Below are 11,860 nucleotides of genomic sequence, written 5' to 3' on the forward strand. Positions count from 1 at the left end.
CAAAAGTTTACCACTAGAAATGAAAAAGTATTTCAATCCCTTTAATGTCATAAAAACACAGATAATTAATGTAATAAAAACTAAACAAATATTTCTTTAATGTTAAAACTATCATGAACAACATACAAAACATCTTGATTTGTAAAAATTAGGAACTCCTGAATGCCGAGAAAGCTGTTGCTACACTTGAGATCATAAACTGTTTAAAAGTTGCTCAAAGTGGCTACAAGATTTTTGATTTGGCTAATGAGTTGGCTAATCATTTTGGTGACTTTAACAGGGGAACCCTGCAGTTTATGCACATACCATGTGGTAGCAGTAAACTAAATGATACTGAAAGTTTCACATGGGCACAATTTGACATAACACCGGTGGCCTATTATATACTTACCCTTAGTGCACCTACCTGACTTGCCTATTTAACACAGGGTACCAGGTCATGATGACACACACTGACAATTTACCGGTGTTGTTTTATTGAAATACACTACATGTCCCCCAAAAATTTAATTTGTCCCCATTAAGACCTACTATGGGTCACTGTGTCCCCATGCTAGCAAAAGCTGGCTGAAACACTGTGCATGTATACATTACATAAGATATTATTTTGATACACAGAATAAGGACACAAATTTATCAGTAAGTTACAGCTACGGTTTCTTTACAATGACATGAATAAAACCATACACATTTACTCCTTAAATCATATGAAATTCAGGGCAAGTGAATTTTCTTCCGGACAAGTGAAATTGAAAATTCACTTGCCCTATGGCAAGTGAATTTTTAAAAAAATTTCGAGCCCTGGTTAAGCATGGCATGAGCCTATGTAATGTTAACTGATGTGAACATCACAGAAATTCAAGCAGAAATCAACGTCATCACTGGTGCATGCATCCATGTGACTTGTGAAAATCAGTCACCTTGACCACATTTTGATAGGTTCATGTCTGTCACTCAAGAATTATTATTGAGGGAGGAGCTAATCATGGGGAAACAACCAATCAATGGACAATCTCATTAATTTTTAGCCAGTGAACTCTGAAAAGTATTTCATGAATTGAAATGAGCACACACATGTGTGTTTACTTGTTGTTCTCGATCTCTTGATAATAAACATTCGCAGGGAATTTTTGTTGCAAATCCAGTGACTTTACAGCTAAGTTGGACCTCAGTGGCCTGGCAAAGTAAAATTGCTCTGGTGAGATTGTTTAGTGAGAGTGTCACAGAAGCGTGGAAATAAGTAGGTCTCTTAGATGCTGAAAGGCTCCCAGAATTGAAGTTACTCAGGGTCTGTGCAAATTTTCATGTCCATATTTGGTAAAAGAAGAATTTCAGCCATTTTTATGGACAAAACACCAGTTGGTATAAAGTGTTTTACGCTCAAGTAGTTTTATTTCTACAATCCAAGTGAGAGGCTTTGATTTCCTTCCACAAGTATAGGTGACTGAATTCTCTTTAGTTTCAAATTATATCTGATTCATCCTTTCAGGCACCTATGTTTTCATGGCCCAGGCTGAGGGATGCTGACCCACTACTAAGGTGTGAAATGGCTTCTACCGGAGAGGTAATGTCTAGTGATATAAAACATATGACCCAAGATTTTCTCAGTTGGTGTGTCAGATTTTATTCAGTACTGTGAAACGATAAATTGAAACACTAATATGCCTTATCCTGCCAGGCAGAAACACTTCCGTATCTGCCAAGTCAGTAATGCTTCTCTTGGCATTTTGTTGCAGATTATATCAGTAAAAATTTATTTTTACAGAATCTATATTTTCAGGGGCCTTCACAGTTCAAGTCTCGGTGGAAATGCATCATATGTGACGTGTTTTTGCCTCACTAGTTTTTGCAAAAATTACAGGTACCTGATGGTGACTATGAACTTGGCAGGATAAGGGATATTAGTCCATTGTCCTTTGAGTAGACTTGTATTCAATAACTTATTTGCCAGATTTGAACTTGTAAATATGTTCCCTACTCCCTTATCCAAGACACTAGATATTAAAAAGCGTTCTGCTACTTCCCCACTGCTGAAAATGGTGGTTGAATATCTAGCCGTGTTTTTTCCGACCCAGGGTGATATTTGGCAACGCGTTGTTTACACTTTGATTTCTATTGTGCAAGATCCCGCCAGAAAGTTGAATATAATTAAGTTATTGCCCTGGGAAGAGGGAATCTTTGTAAATATTTCCATCTGCAGATCACTGACTTATTCTAATATTGATTGTGTTACATGTTGACTGCCTAGAACAATTCTGCGTATTGGATCCAATCTGTATGCTGATTCAGTCTCTGTGCAATTTGCTTTCTGTTAGGTTGCCTGTTTTGGACCTAATGTCAATGTTGCATTCATGAAGGCCCTCCTGTCAACCGGATTCAAGCTGCCGAAAAAGAACATACTGATTGGGATCCAGCAAACTTTCCAACCAAAGTTCTTGCCGACGGCCCTCAAGTTCCATCAGCTTGGATTTAATGTGAGTATAATCACTTGTGTAGGTATTTATCCTCTGTCTCCCTAGCAGCTGTAGGGCATCCAAGCATTGCCACTCGGAAAACATGTTTTCATTTCACCGAAAATATTTAGACTTTTTAGGCATTTATCTTGTCAGAAAATTGCACCTTGAAAGCGATAGCTTTTGCATAAACTTTCCTCAATGAAACTTTCAACCATTCTCTTACCAGGTCATTAATAAATATTAGGGGTCAACATGCAAAGTTTGCTACTTGCTGGAGAAACAAATTGCCCATCATTTATCAATATTTGAAATTCAAAATGGCCACCATTCCCCCGTTAACTCCATGGGGAAAATAACATTTGATTTTCAAGGAAGTAAGATGTTGCACATTTTCTCTTACCCCGAAAGCATTAAAGTGAGCCCCCACAGGTTGTAGATCAGAACAGTATTGAAGAAAATTGAGCATCTGAATATCTGTCCCCGAGGCGTATTCTACCTTAAACAGCTTTGATCTTGTGCAAGGGGCAAACTACATGATGTTGAAATGTATTATGGGTAAAAAAGTTGACTTCTTACCAAGGCAAGAGTTTGAGACTGTGATCTCATAAATTCTTCTAACACAAATGTAATGGCTGTCATGGCAAAAATTCTGTTCTAAAATTCTGAAACCAGCTATCATTCATCTTGTCATCTTTTTAGTCATTTCTGGCATTAAATTCCTGTATAACATAACCTTTTTAATCCTATGTGTTTCACCTGTAGAAATCTGCCATATTGAAAATATGGTCGACTGCCCAAGACTTTTATGACTCACTTGGGTGGCTAAATTGTATTTAAGGTACCAAGAACTAGAACAAACCTCAGGCGTAAATAAATGATAATATTTCTGTAGTATTGGATTTGTTTTGTACGCGTGACTTACCGTTATCATCTGAAAGACACATTTTTTGTATTTCTTCATTTGCAGTTATATGCAACCGTAGCAACAGCGAAGTATCTGAACGCGCACAACATCAAAGCGTCCGTCGTGGGCTGGCCCCTGGATGATGAGGATTCTCCGCCCAAGGCAACCAGGTGAGAAATTTTACTTTGAAATTAAAAGCCCCCTGGGAAAGTCCTGGAAAACTTTGAAAATGAAACTTAGTCCTGGAAAATCTGGGAAAATTGATAATACACTTGGGGTTTTCAAGATGATCAGTTATGATGTCTAAAAAGTGATATATAAAATGCTAAATAAAACTGATGAATTATGAAATATGAAAATAGTATTTTGAACCTAATTGTCCTCGAAAATTGACGGGGGGGAGTCCTTTAAAGTCCTTGAATTTAATTGACCAAGTCTATGGATGCTGGAATCATCATTCCTGTACTGGTACATCTAAATCCTGAAAGTGTCTTATGCTGCCGTTGTGGCAAGTGTTTTCCAAACTGCCATTGTATTGCATGGGTGTGCAGACACTGAACAGTCTTACTGCTGTATCCTTTCACCATGACTACAAGGCCACCGATAATAACTGAAGATGCATTTTATTTTCATGCAAGTGTGATGGGCAGCCCAGACAAATTTGGTCCCATTTAATTGTGATAATTATGAACCTAAACTCCCACGAGGTCGTTTTCCTGACATCTTATCTTGTGTATGTGTAAACAGGTGAATAATGTTTTCTCAGAGTGCAGAAACAGAGTTCTCATTCTGTCATCAATGATATATTCTATGGTACATACATGTACCGGCAGGTCAATATTTTGTCATATCGACCGACATAAATTTTACAGGTGGGTCAATTGTTGCAACGAATCATAAGCCAAGGACAAAAGCTGCTATTTTAGCAGATTTTCTCCCTCATTGCAATGATGAAATCAGAATATAAGGAGTATAAACGTCATCCCAAAGTAGATATTGACTTTCAGTCATGATGTTGACCCGGTCAGTTACTGAATATTGACCTATCAGAATGATTATCGCATCATTATGACCACAATATTATTGGCTTTTTTTCCTACGAATCTGGCAATGAGGCCTCAATCATATGGGTATCATTTCAAGGTTTTGCTTTTGTTATATTTCAGATTGATTCACGAAAAAGAAATTGATCTGGTGATAAATCTGCCCAATCACAACACGAAGTACGTCCGAGATAACTATCTAATTCGGCGATCGGCTATCGACAGTGGCGTGCCGCTTTTAACGAACTTTGAGGTGAGACAAGCCGTTTTGTACACTCCACTTTGGTACATCCAAATCAGGGGCATTTTATTATTTCAAAACCTGATTCTTGGAGGTACCTTAATTTCAAGCTCGATTATTTGTAACGGGCAACAGTTTTTATCTTACAACTTTATGGCAGTGATTTGCTTCACACACACACACACACACGCACACACACACACACACACACACACACACACACAGAGTAAGTGAATGTTACCAATAATTTCCCTCTATCTGTACACACTAAGCTCACTCACTGAACTGAAGCACATTTCTCCTGTACTCAGAACAGCTTGATCTGACAGAATTGTTTTGATGATTGTTTCTTTCTTATTTCCCTCTTTAATTTATGAGAAGATCAACCCCCTTTTCACTGAGGAGATAGGGATTTTGTATTTTGTCAATAGATATTTTTGACAGCCATATAAAATATTTTCAAGGAAACTAAGGGAATAAGTTGTATCTCTGTTGGCAAAAGAGAGGGTCTACCTTCCTATAAACTGGAGACATTTCTGAACTCTTTGAGTATAGGATTTTCATGAGATTGCTTAGAGTCAGCCTTTCACACGTACTTATGTACAATATGTAAAATCACTCTGAGACAGTGATGTGTCAGTTTGACACAGAGGGCGCCCTAAGATTGATGATGCATTTTTTGCTCACGTGTTTACACACGTGGGCATATGTCGCAGCGATGTCTGTCTGTCTGTCTGTCTGTCTGTCTGTGTGTCTGTCTGTCTGTCTGTCTGTCTGTCTGTCTGTCTGTCTGTTGGTCCATTATCTCAAAAACGGCTTATCAGATCAGAATCAAATCTGGTACATATATTCAGTTAGCAAATGGCAAGAACTGATTAGTTTTTGGTGGGTCTGGCTTGCATACTTTTTGCTCATTTGCATAATTAATGATTTTAGAAAAAATGGATATATATTAAAAACGACTGCACAAAATTTGATGAGATTTGCTACAAATGTTGATCACACCAAGATATATCAGCAGTAGGAACCATTAAGGGTGACATGAAAGATAAATGCTAATTTGCATATTTAATGAACTTTCCTAACTAGGGATATATGTCTGATTTGACTTGATCAAAATTAACCAAACTTGGCATGTATATTAAAGATACTATGATTTAACATTATTGAAAGTCATTAAGCGTTTAATTTCAGCCAATTCCTAATTTGCATATTTCATGAACTTTGTTAATTAGGAATATATATTTGAAATGACTGGACCAAAGTTGATGAAACTTGCTACATGTATTGAAGCCACTATGATACAACATTTTTGAAAGTCATTAAACATTTTTACTTCAGCCAATTCCGAATTTGCATATTTAATGAACTTTCCCAATTAGGGATATATATCTGAATTAACTTGATTGTAGTTGTTGAAACTTACTATATACATCAAAGATACTGTGATATAACATTATTGAAAGTCAAAAGACATTTTTACTTCAGCCAAAACCTAATTTTAATATTAAATGAATTTTCATAATTAGGTATATTTATCTTAATGGACTTGATCAAAATTGATGAAACTTACTATGTATATTAAAGACTCTATAATTCAATATTATTGAAAGTCATCAAGCACTTTCTCTTCAGCCAATTCCTAATTTGCATATTTAATGAACTTTCCTAATTAGAGATATATGTCTGAATTGACTTGACCAAAGTTGACAAAAGTTGCTACACATATTGCAGATTCCATGATACAACATTACTGACAATCACTAAGCATTTTTACTAAAGCCACTTCCTAATTTACATATTTAATTAACTTTGCTTATTAGGGATATATACCGGGATTTACTTGATCAAAGTTGGCAAAACATGCTATGTACATTGATGATTATACCAGGTACTAGATCAAAACAATATCGAAAGTCATTTCACATTTTCATGTCAGCTTATTTATTTGCATATCTAATGAGCTTTCACAGCTCGGCATATATGGCTTGAAGGACTTGGCCAACGGTAATTACACTTGCTAGATAAAGTGGTGATACAATAAGAGCAGTAAAATTACTTTAATATTTTTATTCCAGCTAATTACATATTTGTATACTTCATGGCCTTTTAGAATTAATCGGCGGTGATTATTGTTCATTATGTTGATCATAATAATTTCAATGAAGTTGCAAACATGTGGCAAAGGTTCAAATTTACACATAACTTCAATATATAATGAAACACGTGAGCATTTACAGTTCATATCTGGTTTTACTTCGAATAGCAATTCTTAGTCATTTCATGAGCTGTTTAACCCTTTGAGCACTGTAATTTTCCCCCAAAATATCAGGGCAATATTTAAAAAATTTTTCTCTAATTTTTTCCATGATTTTGGACCAGATGGACATAAATTTTTATGAGCTGCACTTTTTGATCAAAATTTTGGGAAAAATCTGAAAAAAAAATTGTCTAGATCTGAAAGAAATTGTTGCCGTTGTATAGTATAAATGCAACAGAAATCGACTTTGGCACTCAAAGGGTTAAGGCAGAATAGCGTTGATCGCGATTTCGGGTTTGTTACTAAATATAGCTGCACGCGCGCGACTTTCGGACAAATAAGCTGAAATTCGGACAAATTTTGTCGTTGTATGCGCGGCTGTTATTGCAGCTTGTAGTCTCAGTCATCAATTCATACGAATAAGTGTGACGCTAAATAGCCATTCTAACACTCGCAGGTTTTATTTTCGTCGTTTATGCGGAAAATGCGGACAAATGTTTATTTATGCATATTAATGAGAGAGAACAGTGACGTCATTTGCGATCAGCGCTATTGTGCCTTACAGACAGATATTCATACTCCCAAATTTTTCCAATACTTTTCTTGTCTACACATTGTAGGGACTTACAATGAAGTGCTTGCAATAAGTAAAGTTTTCAGAGTCTGTTATATGATAATCGAAAATGTAATTTTTCTATATAGAGTTAACATATGGATAGCGGCCATTTTGAATTTCAAATATCTGTTACTGTCAGATGATATCTTTCTCTATTCAGGGGTTTCGCTAAGTTTTGAAACAGGGGGCCAAATGAAAATTACAGGCGGCCAAGCCGTACCAACGTCAAAGCATGAGGATGTTTGGATATGGCAGCTGCCCCCCCCACCCCGCCCGACACGGTTCCAAATTAGCTATATATAACTCCACAAAACGGTACATCAATCCATGATAAGTTATTAAAAAAAGTATTTGCATTTTTCAAATGATCACAGACAACAGTGTAGATAGCCTGAATCACGGTGCCGCTACTTTCAAATCATGAATGACTGTTGTAAAAAAGTGTTCGTTTTATGTTGAAAGCATGGGTCCCTTCGGAAACCACACTCAAAAATGCATAGGAGATCATCTTTGACGCAAAGAGCATAGAAAATATGAATTCAGAGATGTATTTGGAGCCATCGATGTTAGTTTTTTGAAAAAATTATTGTGGCTTTTGGTGCGCGAAACCGTTTCTGAACTTAGCGATACGAGTGTACAGACTATACAGTGGCCTTATGGCTGGCAATTCCATTTCCGAACTTCCTGCATTGCCGTGTATGAAACCACAGGCGACTGTGCAACAGCACGGTCTCTCCGGACCGTGGCTACAGCCTACCACTAAACGTCACAGTCTGCTAAAGTTTACACCTTCAATTTATTCTGTTTTGATATTTATATGCCCACAGAGTTGAAGCAAGTCAAACGTTTGGCTCCCAGTCATTAAAATCCAAGAACGAACGCGAACGTTGACTACATTGACAAGCAAGCCATTGTTTAATACAATCCGCGGCCACGGATAGCTGTGGGCGATTGCTGATGCATTCAAAGAAACCTTTCCCGAGACACATTCATAAAACGCCGCATAAGTATCAATATGATCTGAGACATTGCCATCGATTGTACCCTTCTTAATCAACCAACCCGTCTATCTGTTCCCATTTCGACCGAACTGAGTGACTTCAACCACGTATGGCCGACATTATGTTGCGTTACTGCACACGCTCAATGACCCCTAACCTCCAACCACCCTGTGTACGTTGTACAGACGGGTTCAGTGCTGTACAGTATCGCACAATCGACAAATGCGAGCCAACAAACACAAAATTTTCACTGAAAACTCTGCAAAAGTGTTGAAAACAACTAATTCAGCATCAAGAATACGTATCATTGTAAACTTTTGCTGATATGCTGTATTTGTTACCAGCTATTCATTCCTGTACGCGGGACAAGAGTTACATGATTTTCAAGCGATAACAAGCGGCAGTGATTGCCTTACAGCTGGCCATATGGCCTGTGGCCGGCTGTTAACGAAACCCCTGTCTATTACCAAAATTTGTATGGTGACCCCTTATTTATCATTTGGTAGTAGAATGGTTACAAATAACCTTAAGAAAGTTTGAGCAAAAGTTTGAGTATTTTGGTTTCAGTGCCCATACTACTTCAAACATTTCTTGTTAATCTCTGAACTTTTTTGTTTATGTCTCTGTCTTTCAGCTTGTGAAGCTGTTTGCGGAAGCGCTAGATCAGATGGGAACGTTAGACGCCACAAGTCTCTTCCATTACAAGAAACCTCAACAAGCGAAGGCTCGTCTAAGCTAAATCAAATCACAAACAAACAAACAAACAAGAAAGACAAACGAACAAACTAAAAGATCTGTTGGAAGTACATTTCTTTGTCCTCCCAAACAGAAATGAAATATTGTATGTCTGAATTTTACCCTTGAACTGAGGCATTTGTTAGAACCAAGCATTATTGTACAACTTGATGTAATTATATGTACTCGGTACCTTCAGCAGTTTCTGTTGTCTCAGGTTCCATGTAGTAGTTTATTTAATAGTTTTATTTTTTGGGTCATTTTATTCTTTTATTTTTCAGTGTCTTGTCGTTGAAGAATTATTATTGCGTTTCCCTCTCCTTTGGTATAGCACACTAATTATGTCACTTTATCTAATAAAGTTTGTGGAGTGTAGTGGCACTAAAGGGAAAATTCTTGGTTTCAGCCCCAGACTAAGTGATTTATACATTCTGCCATCGGTGTTCGATCAGTATTCTGGGTTCAGTTATATTTTATTGTCTGTATATCTGTGCCAGGAATTTATTTCTTGCCATGGAAAAATTTGACTGTGATCCGTCTGGGAAATCATGCCAAGCCATATTAGGATTCACTCTGTGCTAGGGGTAATATTTCTTAACTCAATAAAGCTCATGTGATGTAGCTGAAAGTAATGTTGTCACTTTATTAAATAAAGCGTATGTTAGGCCTATTGGCATTAAATGTAGAAATCACATTGCCCAACTAGTGGATTTGTGCAAAACACATAAACTTGGGATTAATTGCAAGTCTGTCTATATACTAATTTTGTGCTAGGACAGTAGATGCGGCCAGCTTCATTTGAACTGCAGCGTCTTGTAAGGGACATCACTCGGCCTTCGGCCTCGTGATGTTTACAAGTTCCTGACCATAAGTGTGGTGATTACAACTGTAACAGCACACCTACTCGTGCAATTAACAATACAAATATTAGTCTTATCTCTTTGTTGTGACAGTGCATTTTTTTTTGCCCGTTAAAGTTCTGTTTTCCTGTCCATGTATGGCACTGAATTTTATCGGCTGCATAATTTTATCAGCATACTACATATCCAGCATTATTATGTAACTTTCTGTTGTGTGAAAAGAAGTGGTTTCTGTATTCATGATGATTCAAGAATGATTTGAAATGATTTTGCCATTCATATCAAAACGGTTATATGTATTTCATTGCACCATGTTGGCCCAGTGTACAGAGCCGAACTATACATGAATTTTACAACACCCAAGTGAGTATGCTGACATATCGTGTTTTGCAAAATTATTAATCCTCTCCACCTTGTATCTTTGACTTTCAAAATTTTGCAACTCCGTGAATCAAGTTAAGAATTTCTGTGTTTTCCTATGTCATCTATATCTCGATATATATTTATCTGTATATTGAGGAGAATTTCATGGGCACAAAGGGGAACATGTTTCGCCTGTGACGCATCAGTCTTGCGTAGAGCACACACTGCACCCTGTTATCACAAATAGTCAATCTTTGTCGTGATTAGAGTCTTTGATCAGAGATTTCAACTGTGATTTTTGATATAACTTTCACATGATCTAAAGATCGTATTTCCAGCAAGGGATATATCATCCACTTGGAAAAATTAAAATCGTACTTTTTCCATTAACGTACTTGGCTTGCTCAGTATCACTTCACATGTAAGTGACCACAGAAAGTTTTGTCACTAATGTTAAGAAAACCACTTGGTAATTACTGTGTAGCTTTTAATATTTGTATTTTTTGAGTGGTTTACAGCCACCAAAAGATAATGTCTCTCAAGCAATATAGACCATTGTCATAGTCCACTTACAGGAGCGTCATAAGTTACATGTAATAAAGGTATTATTATGCAACTAACATTTCCAGTGTATGTGGCTGTGTCTTTGTGTGACAGGTTCAAAGCCATGTGTGCTGTGCAACTTTTCTCAACACATTATTCAGAGCTGTTTGATAATTTCTGATACTATTTGGAGTTCTCAGGATAAAGAACTATGCTTGACAGTGTTCCAGGCTTTGGTCTGAACCAAGATCTTTTATTTTCTATTTAGTTTTGCGCTTTGGTCAGATTTTTTTTCTGTGAAGAGTTGTTCACTGAAATGGGAAATGGGTTTTGTGAGTAGCACTCCCACTATCAGAGAATGGAAGGGAAGGGATGAACTTGAGAAGTTCACAGAGTGAAAACAAAGCATCAGTGCGCCCGCGCCGCTGTGCTCCCATTTTATCAGAAATTCCATGCATGTGTGACCTCCACAGGTAGGTGTCTTTGCCGATGTTTTCAGTGAAAGTGAGAGAAGTCTTTCCCCAGCCTCCTTCAGTTTATGTGTCCAATGTAGATTATCTGAATGATAACGTGGGGCTAGGAACTCCTAGAAATAAGTTTTGAAAGCTATAGGAGTGGGGATTCTGATAAATTGGGATACATGTATATTAGAAGATTGAGAGAGATATGTGAATATGGCTTTGGCTAGAAACGAGAAAATGGGCTCCCAAATTGACATACATAAATTTTACCACTTGGATATAAACCTTTTCAACTCTATACATCTCTCTTTGAATACACGGTCACAATAAGAGTTTTCTGTGAGCATCGTTCAAAGAGATTCTGCAATCGCATATTA

General features: G+C 37.1%; 1 protein-coding gene across 2 annotated transcripts in view; it reads left to right on the forward strand.

Annotated features, from left to right (window-relative positions):
- The window catches only part of LOC139143450 (carbamoyl-phosphate synthase [ammonia], mitochondrial-like), a 74,070-nt gene extending 62,971 nt beyond the window's left edge, over positions 1 to 11,099 (forward strand). For both annotated transcript variants that reach the window (XM_070713780.1, XM_070713781.1), the window contains exons 34-38: positions 1,490 to 1,564; positions 2,316 to 2,474; positions 3,424 to 3,530; positions 4,527 to 4,656; positions 9,156 to 11,099. In XM_070713780.1, the coding sequence (XP_070569881.1) occupies positions 1,490 to 1,564; positions 2,316 to 2,474; positions 3,424 to 3,530; positions 4,527 to 4,656; positions 9,156 to 9,260 (576 nt within the window). In that variant the 3' untranslated portion in view covers positions 9,261 to 11,099. The remainder of the gene's footprint in view (positions 1 to 1,489; positions 1,565 to 2,315; positions 2,475 to 3,423; positions 3,531 to 4,526; positions 4,657 to 9,155) is intronic.
- Positions 11,100 to 11,860: the final 761 nt, after the last annotated feature.

Source organism: Ptychodera flava, chromosome 11 (assembly GCF_041260155.1).
Source record: "Ptychodera flava strain L36383 chromosome 11, AS_Pfla_20210202, whole genome shotgun sequence".
NCBI lineage: Eukaryota > Metazoa > Hemichordata > Enteropneusta > Ptychoderidae > Ptychodera > Ptychodera flava.